The following is an 18179-nucleotide window of genomic DNA, read 5'->3' on the forward strand; positions in this document are numbered from 1 at the left end:
TTTTGGCTTTGAGCAAATGGATTGATGAGCAAGGCAACGTCAACAAGATTGTTTTATGTACGCCGTATTCTAAAATACAACGAAAGCATGCACCAAGAATCCACTTCAGTTACAGCCGTTACCTAAAAAGTCACAGCTGGAAGAAACGTGTCTTCTCGCGTTATCATCGCGGGGCCGCGCAGCGCGCGCCCAAAACTATCTGGAGCGACGTTGATGCGCGCTCACGCACACGGACAGAGGACGCAGCAGCTAAAGCAGCTAAAGCTAATCGACAGCAAACAACCAGGCCCACAGCGTTCATTTTGTAGAGGCGGACCTCCGACCAGCGGCAGGGATTAAAACGTACCAGATCATATGTTTAAGAAGGGGAAAATAATAACACACGATGGTTCGGGAAACCAGACACCTATGGGTGGGGAATTTACCCGAACACGTCCGAGAGGAGAAGATCGTGGAGCATTTTAAACGGTATGTTACGCAAGAGGAGCCCTGCATTCGTTAACCAGCGCGCGCTAGGTTCAGTTCCAGTTGCCGTGGAAGTGGCTAATGCTAACAGGGCTAGCATTAGCATTTCATCAATAAAATCGGAACAGTTTAAGCGTTGCTTCTGTTTACTTTATTGCAACACTGCAAATTATTTATTGCATATGCGTATTTACACCGAACACTCTTGCTAATGTTTCTCATTCGTACCGAACACCAAGAGCTGGTGAGCTAGGTGTAGCTGCGGAGCTACCACCAAACGAACCAACCATTTTGTGGGAAGTCAAGACGGTGACATGATTAGATTCAGCACAAACTAAAGGGACGCTAACAGAAGCGGGCTTTCTGGGGAAATAATATCACTTATTATAATATTCACAGGATACATAAATACGCATAGGTGTTTGCCAGTAGTCTCAAAAACACAATAAAATCCCAAATTACAGTCTTGGACCTACTGTGAATTCACGAACGATAGCAAGTTAATCTGCTGCATGACAACCAGCGTTTACTTCACAAAATTGCATGCCATTGATTATCGCCTACTAGAAAAGTACTTTCCACAGTAAAGCATTAAAATAGCCAACGTCATAAACGTGCCATCTTGTATTTACAGAAGTCATTTATAGCTGTGTAATGTTATATGTGGCCATCCCTGAGATGTAACTCAAAGGCCACAGGAGGCGCGACTTCAGAAAACGACCCCCTGATATATGCAATGCACCGTAAATTTCGTCCCTATGGATACGCTTAACACAGTTTTTCAGTTTTTACATGCGGCTTCAAAGTACACTGTTCAAGTCATCTCATGTTGGGGAAAAAATATTCCATACAAAATTATACTCTTGTATCAGCTTCAACATGGTTTCACAGTGATACAAGTTATACAAGGCCGTGTATTTGGTTGGATGATCTTTTTAAGTAAACTTTTCTCTTTGTTTACATTGCAATGCTCTTAGGTATGGACGTGTGGAGAGTGTTAAAGTCCTGCGAAAGAGGGGATCAGAGGGGGGTGTTGCAGCTTTTGTCGATTTTGTGGATATCAAAAGTGCTCAGAAGGCTCACAATGCTGTCAATAAGATGGGAGATCGGGACCTACGGACAGACTACAACGAACCTGGATCGGTCCCAAGTGCTGTACGGGGGCTTGAGGATGGCTCCCCTTCGAGCAGTCGAGACGTTACAGGATTCTCTAGGGGGACAGTGGGCCCTGTGTTTGGGCCACCAGTGTCCCTTCACACCAGAGAGGGGCGTTATGAACGGAGAATAGATGGGTAAGTGGACCTGGTCTCCCCTTTAAACACAGGGGAACTTAAGTATCAGATATGTGTAAATCTCATTGCTGGGTTGTTTCAAAAGTAATGTAGGATTTATTCCACTTTTCATCATTGCTGACTCACCTTGCCCATGGGATCTAAGTAATTAACTACACATTATCATTTCATGAGGTATCTATAATCCAAAGTTTGCATCTGGATATTTGATCTCTGAGGAATATACTGGTGAGTTTCGGACCTTACATTGTGGGAATATATACCGTGGGGAGTTGGATTCTATGCATTTTTTTCCATAATGTGGAATCTACCTCAACTACCTCTTCTATTTCATTTTTTATCTTGGAATTACGCAAAGCCGGAAGTAAAATGCCACATTTTGATACATTTTTCACAGAAACTTTTTGACTCTATTTTTTATTTTGACAAGTATCAAATGGAAATACTTTTTATCATTTTTGAATCAGTGGATATGACCCAGTGTGGATTTAAACTAAAGCAGTGGAGAAATTGTGACAAGCTGCGACAGCTGACCAGCAAGCCCTGCTCTGCTCGCCTCACCCTGGAGTTACTGTAGACCGTTCACACAGAGCTTCTACACCAGGAACGTGAGTGAAAAGTGACCCAAGAAATCTGTGGAACTATTGTTTTGGACTGACGACCATGAAGATGGCTGAAGATCCACATTTGGATGTACCCTCCTGGATGTGCATTGCCACTGCCACATGTTGGATGTACTGACACAGACTCTAGTTTGCATAGTTGTAGCGGTCCTTCATGTGGATTACTAAACGGACAGAAGTATAAGGAGGATGTAGCTGCATCAGAAGACAAGACTGAAGAAATATAATATCAGAACGGGATTTACTGTTTGTAGGTGTTATATATAATTACTATCTAAATACTTTCAAGAGACAACAGCAACCACTGGAATACTTTTCAAATTTTTTTTATTTTTGCAAAATGAGGCTGATCTGATCAAGTTGGATGTATTTTCTATCCTGGGTCCACTATATTGATTCCTTTGCAGAAATAACATATTTTTTTAAATTCATACTTACCTAGTAACTCTTTATGTTCTGTTTTTCCCCAAATATCCCGAAATCCATCAGTTCTATCGTTTTTATTTTTGTCCTTTTTCCATCAAGAATTAAATAGCCTAATTGGATTATACATCTGCTGGCCTGATTTGGAGATAACGAGCCGTATGACTCAAGAAATATTCTCTAATTAGATCAATTGAATTTTTTTCCCTTTGGTTTTTCTTAAGGGCTGTCACATTTTGACCACCTAGATATTATTTGGAATAGTTTCAGTAACTTCTTTCTAAAAGGTTGGTATTTCTCTGCCCTCTGCATTTTTATTCTCTACCCTTCTTTAGAGATGTGTTCATGATGTTTTTGTAGATATCTTAGACCAATGGAGTAATTTAAGATAGATGGAATACAAAGAATTGCATAGTATTTACAGTACATAATGTAGAATTTAAGTCTTGACCTTTTTATTTTAGCTTATTTTATAGACACAAACAAGTATAATAATTCATGTAATACTTCTGTCTCATTTCACAAAAGAAGTACCCATGATGTATATATCAGTATACACAACTTTATTTTAGCTGTACTATATTTTATCTGTTAAACCCTGATGGGCTATTCAGCTCAGAGAAAACTAGAAATTATCTAATGTATGCAAGTTGTAATATATTTTATTTGACAGGATACTGTGTATTTAAAAAAAAGGAGTTATCTGGATGTGGCATAGGTAATAAATGTTTTGGGTAAATTACTAAACCCTTTAATTCTACTAACCATGTCCCGATTACTTCTTTCAAACTTGGTTTTGATTTGGAAGTTTAAGGATTTGAGTAAACCTCAGTTTGATTACTAACAAAGTTTTCAGCCTCACAAAGAGCAAGGTTGCATAATTTTTTTTATTTTCTTTATTTTAAATTGACCATGGCCTTCTCTGCCCTTCTGTCCCCTACAGCAGCTCAGAAAGCAGAGATCGCTCTTATGACCACAGCCCGTATGGACACCACGAACGCAGCAGCACTTTTGATCGGCCGCGACACTACAATGCGGACTATTACCGTGATCGCTCTATGTTTGCTGCTGCTGGCACTGGGAGCAGTGCTATCAGTGGAACTTTTGAAGCGTCTGACCCACATTTTGAGGCTAGACTTAGAGACCCCTTTACTTTGACTACTGCCTCACGGCGTGACCTCTACAGGGATGAAAGAGGGCGGCGTGCTGACAGGACATACCATCGACGAAGCAGATCTTCTCATTCCTCACAGTCAAGACAACCTTCTCCACAAAGGACCACAGGACAAACCCCTAAATCTTCTCATTCCCCTAAAAGAGCTCCCTTGTCCCCTGGAAGAGGCCCACGGTCTCGGTCACATAGCAGATCTTCAAGCTCAGATTCTGTAAGCAGCAGTAGCAGCACAGGGAGCGGAAGGTTAGAAATTTATCTTTGTATTTGAAAAAAAAAAAAGCCTGTTAAAATATTGCACATGTTAATGTCCTATTTTCTCTGTTTGTGTTTAATTCTAGTGAATCAAATAGCAGCTCAAGTGATGGGTCTCGGGCTCGATCAGTTCAGTCATCAGCTACACATGCACCTCCAGCTTCTGTGATTCTCGACACAGATGAGCCACGCAGGAGCTTTGGAATAAAAGTTCAGAATTTGCCTGTCCGGTCAACAGGTATACACATAAACAATTCTACACATTACATGTCTATAGGTTGACGTTCAGATTAAATAAAAAAAAAATCATCTTAGAGCTTCCTCATTTACCGGTTTTATTTTTTGCTGTAGACACTAGTTTAAAAGATGGTCTCTTCCATGAGTTTAAGAAGCATGGGAAAGTGACCTCTGTACAGATTCATGGAGCGTCTGAAGATCGCTATGGTCTGGTTTTCTTCCGACAACAAGAAGATCAAGAGAAGGCCCTCAGCGTCTCAAAGGGGAAACTCTTCTTTGGCATGCTTATTGAGGTCACTGCCTATAATGGCCCTGGTATGTGGTGACCAGTATTTATAACAAAGTACAGTTTTTTTATTCGTCAGAAAAAAATATGTTTACTACCTCTTCCACCAGAAACTGAGAGTGAGAATGAATTTAGACCTCTAGATGGGCGGATTGATGAGTTCCACCCGAAAGCCACAAGAACCCTGTTTATAGGAAACCTTGAAAAGACCACAAGTTACCAACAGCTTCTTGATGTTTTTCAACGCTTTGGAGAAATTGTGGTATGTTTGAGTGCAGCATATACTTATATATACATATAAAATTACAGCATATACTGCTAACTATTATTAATTCAGTTATTATAGCTAATCTATTTTATTTTCCAGGACATTGACATAAAGAAAGTAAATGGTGTCCCACAGTATGCCTTTGTACAATATTCTGATATAGCAAGTGTTTGCAAGGCCATTAAGAAGATGGATGGAGAATATCTTGGGAGTAATCGATTAAAGGTAATGGATTAGATCGAACAAACCACTTAAGTTTCAAACATTGGTCATACCCTGTATTTGTTTTATCTTTCTTCAGCTTGGTTTTGGCAAAAGCATGCCCACTACATGTGTTTGGCTTGATGGTTTGGCATCTAACATAACGGAACAGTACCTTACAAGGCACTTTTGCCGTTATGGACATGTTGTCAAGGTAAAGTATGCAGGCACTTTCATGTTCTTTAACTTGCAGCATTTTGTTTGCATTTGTTAAACTATTTTCTTCTTTTATAGGTTGTGCTTGACAGATTAAAGGGCATGGCACTTATCTTGTATAACAACACAGACTTTGCTCAGGCAGCTGTTCGGGAGACTAAGGGCTGGAAACTTGGTGGTAATAAAATAAAGGTACAATATAGGAGCTGTGTTTGCAATATACTATCTATGTAATTCTTTCTTTGCATATTTATCATGTTTCGTCTTTGTGGATTTACAGGTGGATTTTGCTAGCCAAGAAAGTCAACTTGCGTTCTATCGCTCAATGCAGGCATCGGGTCAAGACATTAGAGAATTCTATGATCTACCGCTTGAAAGAAGGTAAACGGAACTGGTGTGAAGTAAAATGTTAATGTCTAGAAAAAAACTAGCAACTAAACTTGTTTTTTTAATCCAGGGAGGCAGAGCGCAGACCTCCATACCATGAATTTACAGAGAGGGCCTACTATGAAAATCTCCGGACCCCTGGTATTTATCCAGAAGAAGCCAGAAGAGAATATGCTGCCCGGAGAGAGAGATTTTCTGAACTTGAACATTACCAGGGTGACCACTTTGACCCACGGTACCATGAAGACCCTAGAGAGTTTAGAGACTACAGAGACCCGTTCGAACAGGACATTCGGAAATATACCTACATTCAAAGAGAGCGGGAACGAGAGAGGGAGCGTTTTGAGGCTGACCGGAGCAGGTGGAGTCCTTCTCATCCACGACGACCCGCAAGTCCTACAGTGTCGCCTTCACCATCTGAGCGTGAGCGTGCTCCCAGAGACCCAGAACGACGTGTGTTCAGCCAGTCTTCCGAGAGAAGTGGCAGTGTAAGCTCAGTGTCTCCACCGCACTTCGACAATTCGGATAAATCTCTTGAGCACGGTTCCAAAAATGACAAGAGTGAGAAGACCGTCCCAACTGATCGTATGCCAAGTAGTGAGAAAACCAAGCGAACCAAAAGAAAAGATAAAACGGAGAAAGGGGAAAAGGTTAAATCAAGAAAAACAAAGGCGCAGTCACCATCTTCTCAAATACTTGAGGCAGAACCTGAAACAGGTTCTGAGGGAGGAGCTGGTCGGAGTAAAGACGGCCTCGAAAGGCAGAAGTACAAAGGAGATTTGGACAATCATGAAGCTGCAAAAAATGAACCTTCAGAACAGGGTAAAGGAGAAAATTTGGAAATGGATGCAAAAATGACTCTCAAAAAACAAATAAAGACTGAATTGGGAAGTGATGGAAAAGACTCCGTAGACTCTGAGCGTTTAGCCGCAAGAAAGAGGCGATTTGCTGAATCCAGTGGTAAAGTCATACGTCAGAAGAGGAGCAAGGTTGAAGAGGACGAACCTCCTGAATTTGGTGCTAGTGGCTCGCATCAAAAAGAGATGGACATGCACAAAGATTCACAACGAAGAGATTCAAGACCTAAAATGGATAAAACTCAAAAAGAAGCCCAAGAAGATCACAAGGGGCATAAAGAGAAGGGAGATATTTCTTCTGAAGATTCTAAAAGGCACAGTTTAACTAGGAGGTTTTCTCATGAGGGAGGCCTAGACCAAGCAAATACAAGAGAGGAACAACATGGACCCTTGAAGTTTAGTGGATCATTATCTGATATTGACAAAAGTGTTAAAAACAAGGACGACCATGTTGATATTGATCTTTCTCAAAGTTACCGTAAGCAAATGGAACAAAACCGAAGGCTGCAGCAGCAGCAGCGTGAGTCTGGCAAACTTGAAAAACCCGAAAGCCCCCTTGAAAATAAAAGTGAGGATATGGAGGACCGCAGTCTTGTGTATGAAGTTGGTAAACCTCCTGAGGATGTCACAGTCACAGATAACTTCCCATCTCACCGGTTTAAAAAGGTAGACCAGTTCGATGCCGAAACCGGAATGAAGCGAGAGCGAGTCTATAGGAGCTTTAGAAATAAAAGCGAAGACCCAGATGTGAACAGTGGCTTGTCTCCTGGACATTCTCATCATATGGATAATGACTTTGTTAGTCCTTCAAGGAAAGAGTTGAGCAGAATCGATGACAAACTGCCAGAAATTGAACGTCTTAAAAAGACACTTGATGCACAGGGAAAACCACATACTCCAGTACTTTGTGTTGATGAAGAGCAGCAAAAAAGATGGGAACACCGAGTTAAACAAGTGGACAACTTTCTACCAGATCAAAATTTTTCAAGAGGCAAAGGCTTTCATAATCGCAAACGTTTGGAATTTGGTGTTTGGCCGGACTTGGAGCCAGGAGAGGTTAGATCTGATTCTGAAGAAGACAGAGAAGGCAAGTCGCATTCTCCTGTCCCTTCAACATCCATGAACTTTTCAGAAAGACTGCGTGGTGAGAGGTTTTCTGACCCCAAACTGGCTCAACTTGAAAAGAACAAATTCTACTCTTTTGCACATGACAGGACCATCACTCCGGATACAAAAGCTCTTCTAGAGCGTGCCAAATCTTTATCAAGAGAAGATAACTGGTCATTCTTGGATTATGATCCCCACTTGGCAAGTTTTCGGGACAGAAAAGACACCGTCAAAGTGGAATCTGCTCCCAAACCCATCAAGCCTCTTTCTTGGTACAGGAGGTACAAGACCAGAAGTGGTTCTGAAGATAAACTTGATGACAGAAAAGAGGAACCTAAGCCGGAGGAACCAGAACGCAAGGAGCTGTTTGCCTCTCGCTTTTTTCACAGTGCGGTTTTTGAGCTGGACTCAAGACGACTTCAGCACCTGGAACGCAAGCGTGAAGAACCTGAGAATAATGTAAATCCACCAGGACTACAAGATGGAATGGATGGTGAAATTGAGAGTGGGCCTGTCATACTTTTTCACAGCCGTTTTTTGGAACTGACAAAACAGCAACAGAAGAATAGACCCCAGGAGGCAAAAGTTGAACCTGTATCTATTGAGGAAAATAAGGTACAAAATGTAACAAGTCAGGAGTCACAAACGCCGGTATCACAATCACCACAAACGGAATCTCCCCAAGAGCCTGAACTGAAACCAATCAGTCCTGCTGAAGAGATTGCTCCTGAACCACAGCCCCCTCCTTTTCCCCCTGCCCCACAGCCTGAAGTCAAGATCATGTCTCCAGTAGAGGTCAAACCAGAGCCAATAATATCTGCCCCAGAGCCATGTCCCCCAGTGTTTTCTGTGAAGGAAGAGACCAAGGAAGATGTTAAAGTAAATGAACATGTTGACTCTTTGCAGCAATTAACAACTGAAGTTCTGCCAAAACCTGAACCAACTCCTGAACCCAATTTTCCTCATGAAAAATCTCATCCTTCTCCAACAGAGGTGAAACTGGAATTAAATGAACATGTGAAATCCCAGGATATTGGCACAAAATCTCGCCTTTCTTCTCAAGACAATGCCAATGTAGCTACTGAGATTAAATCAGAAATGGTACCTGAAGTACCAGAATCCAAAATTTCTCATGCAGAAAGTCCAAAACATGAAAGTGAAATGGATTTGGAGTCTCCAAGCAAAAATGAAGCAGAACCTGATGAAGAGAAACCACACATAAGTAAAGGGCAATTGCCAATACAAAATAATACACATGAAGAGCTGGCATTGCCCCAAAAAGAGAATAAACAGAAAGAAAATAAAAGTAAAAAATGTATCACACCCCCTGTGGCAGTTAGTCCATGTCCAGTTGTGTCACCATCTAATTCTGATAAACAAGCCACACGCAAAAGTGAGAGAATTGATCGAGAAAAGACCAAACGTGGCTCATCTCCAAGAGGCGAAGCCAGGTCCACAGCCAAATCACCTGTTCATGGTTCAGATCCTGACGGCTCAGACCAGGGCTTGTCTGTGGGAAGGAGAAGTCGAAGGAATGTCAAATCTGTTTATGCCACACCAGTTGAAGATGAGCAACTAGTTCGTCCTGGAAAAGAAATGCCAGAATCACCCCGTGCAGGCCGAAAACGTGCTACAGACAAAGAAGTGATGCCACAAAATTCAGAACAAGAGCCCCCTGCTCCAGCACCTGTTGTTAAAAGAGGCCGGCCTCCCAAAAATCGCAAACAAAGTGATGAAAATGCATCAATAAAGACTGAGAAATCAAAACCGGAAACAAAAGACACAGACTCTTACGAGTCCGAAAGTGGTGAACGAACTCCAAGAGCATCTAAGGGCCGGCACTCCCCTTATGGCAGCAAAGGTTCAAGTCAGATGTCTACACTCTCTGGATATGGTTTAGGGAGGAAAGGGGACAAAGTTGAAGTGGCTGATGACCAAGAAATGAACATTACCGATGAAGATGCAATGCAAGATTTATTAACACAAAGCAAAGATGATCAATCAAAATATTACTACAAGAAAGAGGAGAAGGAAAGGGAACAAATGGAACCTGAAAAAGCAAAGTTATCTCCAACTGAACAAACGGGGGACAGCAAATCAAACAAAGAGCCTGAATCCACTGAGGAAAAACACAACACAGACAAAGACAGGTCTGGCAAAGGAAAAACTAAATTGCCAAAGGTTCCAAAGTCTCCTGTTCTCAAGAACCTAAAGATCAGACTTCACGTCACAGAAGTAAAAGACTTACTGCAGTTGGGGGAAGATGAACTTGCAAGTCAAGAGGACTCTTCAAAAAAGGTTAAAGCCACAGATCCAACTGAAGTTTCAAAGGTTGCATGTTCTGTTAAAGTTGTTCCCAAAAATGAAGAAAAGGAAAATTTGGAAACGGATAAAAAAGAACCCCTGGAAGCAGCACAAATACAGGAGTTGCAACAAGCTGTTGAGAACATTGCCAAACTCACAGAACCAACTTTCCCTGCAGCACCCACAGAAAATAAAAGTGAGCCAGAAGCAGAAGAAGATAAGCCCATTCCAGCAAATGAGACTGAACTCATGGCAGCAATTGATTCAATTACAGGGGAGGACGCACCGTTACCACAACCTCCCTCAGCAAGAGCAGAAGTTGGCTCAGAACCTGAAATACAAGACAATGTTCAATCTGTCAAAGGGGAGGAAGCTGAAGCAGATGCATCTCATATACAAGAGGAACCTTTCTATCCATCTCCACTCAAAAAGGGTCCCAAGGGAAGGCCGAAAACGCCTAAAAAGCCCAAAGGTCCAAAGCAGACGAAAAGAGATGTTAAGGAAGAAAGTACAATTGAGGAGTTGTCTTCAACTACTGAAAGGCCAGCTCCAACTATTAAGGTCATCCCTGAGAAGACTCCACCTGCCGTCGCAGCTGTTATTACTCCTACATCATGGACTCCAATGCCGGAGCCCTCGGTGGTCAAATCTACTGATGTCAAAATGGATGTAGAGAGGCCTTCCGAAGAACATGGCCCATCCTCAAAATCTGTTTATCCTCAGCCCAGTAGTCCAGTGCGCCCGAAACCTCAACAGGTTCAACCGGAGTCTGTCACAACTTCTCCAACATATGGAAGTAGGACTAATATTAGACCACCTCAAGCTCATAGACCATCTGCTTCCTCACCAGATTGGCTACCACCCAAAGATACATGTGTCCCTTCTATACCTTCCGTCTCAATACCAACAAAAGATCCATCCCTACCCCATGAAGTTGAGAGAGTTGAAGCAGAACAGACATCTAGTGACCTCAGAAAGATTTTGATGCAACACAAAAATATGCCTTTGTTTGGTGGTTTGACTCCCACAGCCCCTCTTGCCCTCAGAGATCAGAACACCTCTAACAGTCATCAACTGCCTACTTTGCCAAATAAGTCCCCACTGCCCGAAAGCAGGTTGGCAGCTCACCCAGTTCCGCCCATTGTTCGACCACCAGCCTCTTTACCATCCCCTGAAACAAAGACTGTGATCTCAGTCATTGCATCTACAGCAACATCTGTCATCAGTCGCGTCTGCAATCCCTCAGAGCATGAAGATAAATTAACTAATGCTGTCAACCCATGCATGGACATGAGTTTACCCAAACCAGCTTATAGACAAAGCAAAGATGACCCTGGACCATACCACGGTCAGTCTGGGGATGATGTGGGGAGTGCACGCTTCATTATTGATAGTCCTGCTCCAACTTCAGGGTCATGTCCTGGTCTAAGAGTTAACACATCTGAAGGCGTGGTTCTCTTAAGCCACTCAATGCAGAAACTGGAGGGACCCCAGCGGATTAGTGCAAAGATAAGTCAGATCCCACAAGCCACTGCAGGAGACATGGAATCTCAGCAGCTTGTGTCCATGCCTCAGATAAAGCAGGACATGTATGGCCACCCACAGTCTGGACTCCAAAAGGGGCCCTCACAAACAGATCATGGGCACCCAGGGAAGTCCCAGGCTATGAAACATGATGTCATGAGCCTGGACAAGATGGAGTCCTCTTATCAGCCTGGACCTCAGGGTGTAGTGAAGCGTCTCCCTCAAGGAGTTGGTGGTCAGCAAGTTATGGGTTACCACCCAGAGTACTTATCAATGAAACATTCGAAGAAAATGGACTCTGCTGACCCTCATAGTTCAGATACATTGAAACCCTCTTGGACTTCTGCTATTAGTCCTGCCATCAGCCCTCACCTGCCGTCTCCCCCTGGAAACCATGTTAGCTTTGTCACAGGCTCAGACAGAGCTCCACACCTTCAAGGGGTAAAACAGGAGCCACGGTCGCCACGTAAATCTGGTCATCCACAGTCTCCTTTTGCTAAAGTCTCATCACCCATTGGCTCGTCATCACCAAAAGGCATTCCAGTTATGTTGCCAACCAACCTTTCCTCCATACAACCGTATATGGCTGGAGTCCATCATCCAGAGCAATCCGTTATCATGCCCACTCACTCGGGTGCTTTGGGACGCATGTCTCCTCATAGAGTGAATCAGTCGATTCCAGTTGGCCATCTTGTCCAGGGAGATGTGCGTGTCAACACTCCACCCCTCTCGGTCATGAGTTACGGAATGCATGGGGATCCTCTTACCTCTCCTTGGTCTGCAGCTATGCAGCCACGGCCAACCTCACCACAGACTGTTAATAGAGACAAGGTTTTAAAGGTGAACCCTGGTGCTTTAAGGCATCCTGATGCGGAACAGGAAGAAGCCAGACGCTTCCACCAAATGACACCTCGACAGTCCGCTCCTTCATTAAAATCAGAGTCCATGCAGCCAGACCCTCGGATGCCCATGCGCAGCGCTATGGAACAGTACATGGGACAGAGAGACATGCGGCTCCTCATGCACCAACAGGGAGAGCGTTCTGCTGCTGATCCCCATACTGCTCTCCTCCAAGAATCCATCCCTCCCTCCTCAACGTCCTCAAATTTACCACTGTCTATGTCGCCAAGACAACCCCATCTTTTATCTAAAAGCATCTCTGAAAAGGAGCTCACTAAACTTGAAGCCAAAAGACCAAACTCTCCTCTTCTCAAAGATGGTATGATGGCAATCAGACAGTCGGCACCAGCCATAGGATCTCCACAGAGAGTGCCAATGATGCCCCCGGGGCCTAGTGGCAGCTTCCAGGAGTACCCAGGCTTGTACTCCAACAGAAGCATGCATCCACCAATGCCAGAGGCCCCTCCTGTGGGTCTCCAGCAGCCACACCCTCCCCCAACATTGATAGTGAGTGAAAATCTGTACATTGTTTAATATAAAGCAAGTTGTTTTTCAATGCATTTTTTTTTATTGATCATGTTTTTTGTTTTTCCATTTGCAGGGCACTGAGCTCCCGCCAAAACCAGAGGGTAAAATTTCTCAACCCATGGTGCAGTTGCTCAATGTAAGACACGTTCAAGCCACATTTTGGTTAGTTTTCATAAGATTATGCTCTAAATCTGTTCTCTTTGTCGAAACAGAAATACCCAATTGTGTGGCAAGGTCTCTTAGCTCTGAAGAATGACACTGCTGCGGTTCAGCTGCATTTTGTGTGTGGTAACAAGGTTTTGGCCCAGCGTTCGCTGCCATTACAAGAAGGAGGTGCTCTGCTAAGGATTGTCCAGAGAATGAGACTCGAGGCATCACAATTGGAGAGCGTAGCCAGAAGGATGACGGTATGTGTCTTGACACGTTTTTACATTAATCTCAAAGGTCTTATTGCATCATTTAACTATGCTTTGTTCTTTCTCTCAAGGGGGATACCGACTTCTGTCTTCTTCTTGCTCTACCATGTGGCCGAGATCAAGAGGATGTCCTAAATCAGACTCAAGCCCTGAAGTCTGCTTTCATTAATTACCTGCAGTCAAAACTGGCTGCTGGGATCATTAATATTCCTAACCCAGGCTCCAATCAAGTGAGCTGCCTTTTGAAAAGCATTAACCACAGCAGACGTGATTGTAATTGAAATATTGATGTGTATTTTCTGTTTCTTTGCAGCCCGCCTATGTCCTTCAGATTTTCCCTCCATGTGAGTTTTCAGAAAGCCACCTGTCGCAGCTAGCGCCCGATCTACTGAACAGGATCTCAACCATTTCACCACACCTCATGATTGTGATTACCTCCGTGTAACCTTCCTTTTCTGGGAACTGTCCCGGGAATGGGTATTCTCACGATTAGCCTCAGGACAGCAGAGGAAAGCCCCATTATTTTTCTTTTGATACAATAGGATGTGTTGTAGGGTGTTTCCTACCAACGACCTGCCTTCTCTTCGCCAGTCCCTCTTGTGTCACTCCGGTCTGGTATTTTTGTCCTTCTCAAAGAACTCAGGGATGGACCATCCCAGAATCAGTCTTATTTGACCATGACTCTGCTGTATGTCTATTTATTTTTAATTTTAATGTCTGGAAATACTCTGAAGAAAAACTTCTGGATGACCGAAGACTTCTTGGTGGCCTTTTCTTTTTTCCCCTCTTACAATTGTCATTTTTTTTTTTTTTTTTCATAATGGAGGATCAGACAAGCTGTTATTCTGTTGGAAAAGACTTTTCAATACATGATTTTTAAATAATGATGTACATCTCGCTCAGACTTTTATTTTTTAGGTTTTGCCTAAAAACTTCCCTGGACCACATCAACAGCTCTTTCTTCTACCAGCTCCACTCCTCATGTCTCACTACTGACACCTTGCTTTCATTTCAAAACGTTACCGTCACATTTGGGAGTTTTTGAATACAGGACATGTATATATTTTAAATATTTAAACTTTGGCATTGGACAGTTTGACAGACTTGAACTCTGGGTGAACCAGAAAAGTGTGAAATGTAGATGGATACTGATGATTTTTTTGGGTGTAAATATTGTAACACAAGAAGGTTGGCAAACTCTGCTGGAGTCTGCCGATGGCACTTCATATTTTGTAACTGAAATAAAACAAAATTCAGAAACTTGTATAATGAAGACCCAATCATTTTTATTTGCTTAAATTGACTATTTACATTAATGGTGCATACTGTAATTTTTCTCCACCCTTTTTTACTTTGTGAGAATGTTCCACAGTATGACATTAAACAGGGTTGAATTTATTGTATTAATGGTGTTTTTATTGCCAAAAAATACCTTCGAAACATGCATTTGAAGGTATTGAAGGTGCGGTGTTGCCTCTTAACAGAACTGACCTGTAACTTGTTCTTGGGGTGTCGCTTGACTTCAGTTTAGTGCCATATTGTGGAACAGTTTGTGGCTTGTCCCAACTTACATAAACCTTTTTCATATATAATATACCGCATTTTCCAGACTATAAGTTGCACCGGAGTATAAGTCGAAACATGCATAATAGAAAAGGAAAAAAACATAAGTTACACTGGAGTATGAAATGCGGTTCCAAGTGTGAAAATAACAAAATCACATAAAGTCGCTCCGGAATATAAGTATAAAAGTATAAGTCGCACCCCGGCCAAAACTATGAAAAAAGATGTGACTTATAGTCCAGAAAATATGGTAAACTACACAAAATTGTTTTATTAACAGTAACAAAAGGAGTGGACAAGTGGGTAAACCCTGAAGACATGTAGGAGGAGAGTCTTCAAAATAGTCATTAATTTGTATTGGATCAATTGTGGATTTTCATTAGTTGTGGCTGCATTTTTCAAATCCTTATCCCAGCTTTCATATATTTTGTTTATTGGATCAGAGTCTGGTAAAGAGCGCTTATACATGTTTACCCCTTTTTTATTTTGTTTTGAAAGTATCTTTATATTTGCTGGAACTGCATTTCCAATGTCAGTACGCTTTAATCAATTCTTTTAACTGCATATACCTAAATATTTCAGACTCGTTGAGTTTAAATTTAGCAATAAGTTCATTGAAAGGGATAATATTGTTTGAAAATATGATATCTGATAATACCTCAATGCCACTATTTATCCACGTTTTCCACCTTAGAGAAGTACCTTGAATTTGTATTGAAGGATTATTCTAAATGTGGGTAGAAGTCCCTACTTCCCAACCTAAAAGCAGCTTTGTTTTCTTCCACATATTTAAGGTACTATTAATGACAAAATTGTCAGTCTTAACTTTTTTCTTATAGAACATAGCTGCAACCTTACAGCTGTTAGGTTGCTGTTGATAATTCTCAATATCGAGCCATGGATCTTCGTTAGTAGGGTTAATTATTTGGTCTATATAAAACGTGTATCTTAAGTAGGCTTTCAATGGTATACATTGAAAAACAAAATTGGGAAGCCATATCATCTTTATCAGATTGTTCTACGTTTTAGATTTAAAGTAGGGTCGGTATTCATGCAGATATAACAGCAACTTGTCAGCAAATAAGCTTAACTTGTGCTCTTTCTTGCCCAAGTTAATTTTGGTTATATATTCTGTTTGTCTAACCTTTTCTGCTAAGATTTCGATTGCCATGGTGATCAGGGCAGAGGACAGTGAACTGTCTTGGGCAGTGCCCCGACACAAAGAGATGGCCTCAGATGACACCCCAGTGGTATAGACGTGTGCTTTGGGGGCCTTATACAGGGTTTTATCATATTGATAAATTCTTCTGGGAATGCAAATTTTTGAAGCACTTTATACAGGTTGAACCATTCAAGGCGGTTGAAAGCCTTTTCTGTGTCGACCTTCATCAGATCTACGTTACGCTTTTTGGCATATAGTATCAAAGATATACATGTTTATATTTTAGTTTTGAGGTCTCTATTAGGAATAAACCCAGTTTGATTATAATAAGGTTTGGAATATGTTGGATGTAGTGTTCTCCATATGTCTTCAAGAGACCTTGCAGAAATGAATGTTACACTTCCTACTTTTTGTTTAGTAAGTGTAATTACATTTCCTCTTAAGGTAATCAATTTGACCAGCTTTGAAATCGAGCTCTTGGAGAAAAACTATGTCAGCAGACATGTTTTCTGGTAAATTGCCCTTTTAACCCACCCAGGTTATAATTTTTACAGTATTAATAATATTTTTATCTGACTATTATGCATTTCACAGTGTTAGTTTTTATCAGAAACACCATAGAGCCTAAGTGCATACTTAACCAAACACTATCAGGCAAATTTCTCAATTATTAGAAAGAGCCCCTTGACATTTGCAAAAGCCAAAAACAAACAAACAAACAAACAAACATAGCACTAAAACACATAACATATACCCCATACTACCCCCAAACCCTTCCCCGCTGATACATCCTAAGAACATGCTTTGCTAGTGCTTTAACTCCCTACCCAAGTTACATAAACCTAAAACATGTACAATTTAAAGTACAAAGTGTTGCACTTCAATCTGCAGTTACTGAGGCTATTTTAACATTTTACTTTCTTCAGACAATTAGGAAGGAAATAAAGCATAGGACCAACAGGGATGACTATTAAAAACATTTACAAAGGTTTTTTTTGTACACCTGCTACACACAATTGATACATTCGATTACAAAATGCATTAATTATTGCGTAGGAAGTTGTTGTTTTTACATTTTGTTACTCAGCACCATCCCTACAGTTAAGTTTGACTTGGTAACGACATATTGTGCGACTGTTGACAAACACATGATCACGATTTCAGAGAAAATCACATGAACAATACATGCCAATAGTTTCCCAACACGAAGAATTTACGCTTTCTTTTTCTCTACACATATATAACATAATTCATGGCCATCTATGGGTTTCTTTGCATGTGTGGATTAAAGACCGGAACCAATAGCTTGTGAAAACTGTTAGTAAAACTTGGAAATTATTCTTTTCTTTTTCCATCTTCCACCGCTTGTTCCCGTAAAGGGTCGTGGGTGACTGGTCTTATCCCAGTGACTTTGAGCCTTAGGCGGGGTGCACCCTGGACAGGGGCCAGCTCATCACAGGGTTAACACAGAGACACAGACAGACGCACATTCACTCTATCTTTCATTCACTAGGGTTTAGAGCATGTGTTTGGACGATGGGAGGTAACATGGGGAGGGACATTTGCAGGTTTTAAGGCCTTTTATTGATGCAATTTTGGGAATTATTGTGCCATGTTCTACATGCACATTCAAAAATAAAATAAAAAAATAACATACTATACACCCAACTGACAATACTAATGTTATAGCCCTCTCAAGAAATCTCCAAAATTAAAATAGAACCCTGCAACGAGCTGGTCCCTGTCCAGGGTGAACCCCGCCTAAGGCCCAAAATCATTGGGATAGGCTGAAGTCACCCACGACCCCGAACGGGAACAAGCGGTAGAAAATTAATGAATCAAATAAATATAGTGTAAAAATACTTTAAATATACATGTGGAGTAAAGGAAAATATTATAGAACTGGATGTAAAACAACTAAATAGTCAAGTCATGTAACAACAGAGTTAAGTGAAATAATCCTAAACTTTCTTTAAAGAGAACAAAATGTCCGC

At 41.6% G+C, this 18179-nt stretch overlaps 1 protein-coding gene across 1 annotated transcript; it reads left to right on the forward strand.

Moving 5' to 3' along the window:
* The first annotated feature begins 207 nt into the window (after positions 1–207).
* LOC140365721 (msx2-interacting protein) lies at positions 208–14729 on the forward strand. Its single transcript, XM_072452286.1, has 15 exons — positions 208–468; positions 1443–1757; positions 3747–4220; positions 4316–4467; positions 4581–4781; positions 4863–5014; positions 5120–5245; positions 5322–5435; positions 5516–5629; positions 5718–5818; positions 5895–13023; positions 13118–13180; positions 13257–13451; positions 13532–13690; positions 13774–14729. The coding sequence occupies exons 1-15, from the start codon at positions 386–388 to the stop codon at positions 13903–13905; spliced, it is 9510 nt and encodes a 3169-aa protein (XP_072308387.1). The 5' UTR covers positions 208–385; the 3' UTR covers positions 13906–14729.
* Positions 14730–18179: the final 3450 nt, after the last annotated feature.

Source organism: Eucyclogobius newberryi, unplaced genomic scaffold (assembly GCF_026437365.1).
Source record: "Eucyclogobius newberryi isolate DKJ021-1_F unplaced genomic scaffold, fEucNew1.0.hap1 SCAF_19, whole genome shotgun sequence".
NCBI classification, from domain to species: Eukaryota; Metazoa; Chordata; class Actinopteri; order Gobiiformes; family Gobiidae; genus Eucyclogobius; species Eucyclogobius newberryi.

Excerpts from the sequence above, each read along its gene's own strand:
- LOC140365721 (XM_072452286.1), top strand. The coding sequence starts at position 386 with ATGGTTCGGGAAACCAGACACCTATGGGTGGGGAATTTACCCGAACAC. Across the intron at positions 5,246-5,321 it reads TTGGGAGTAATCGATTAAAG|CTTGGTTTTGGCAAAAGCAT; the intron begins GTAATGGATTAG and ends ATCTTTCTTCAG. Across the intron at positions 5,630-5,717 it reads TTGGTGGTAATAAAATAAAG|GTGGATTTTGCTAGCCAAGA; the intron begins GTACAATATAGG and ends GTGGATTTACAG.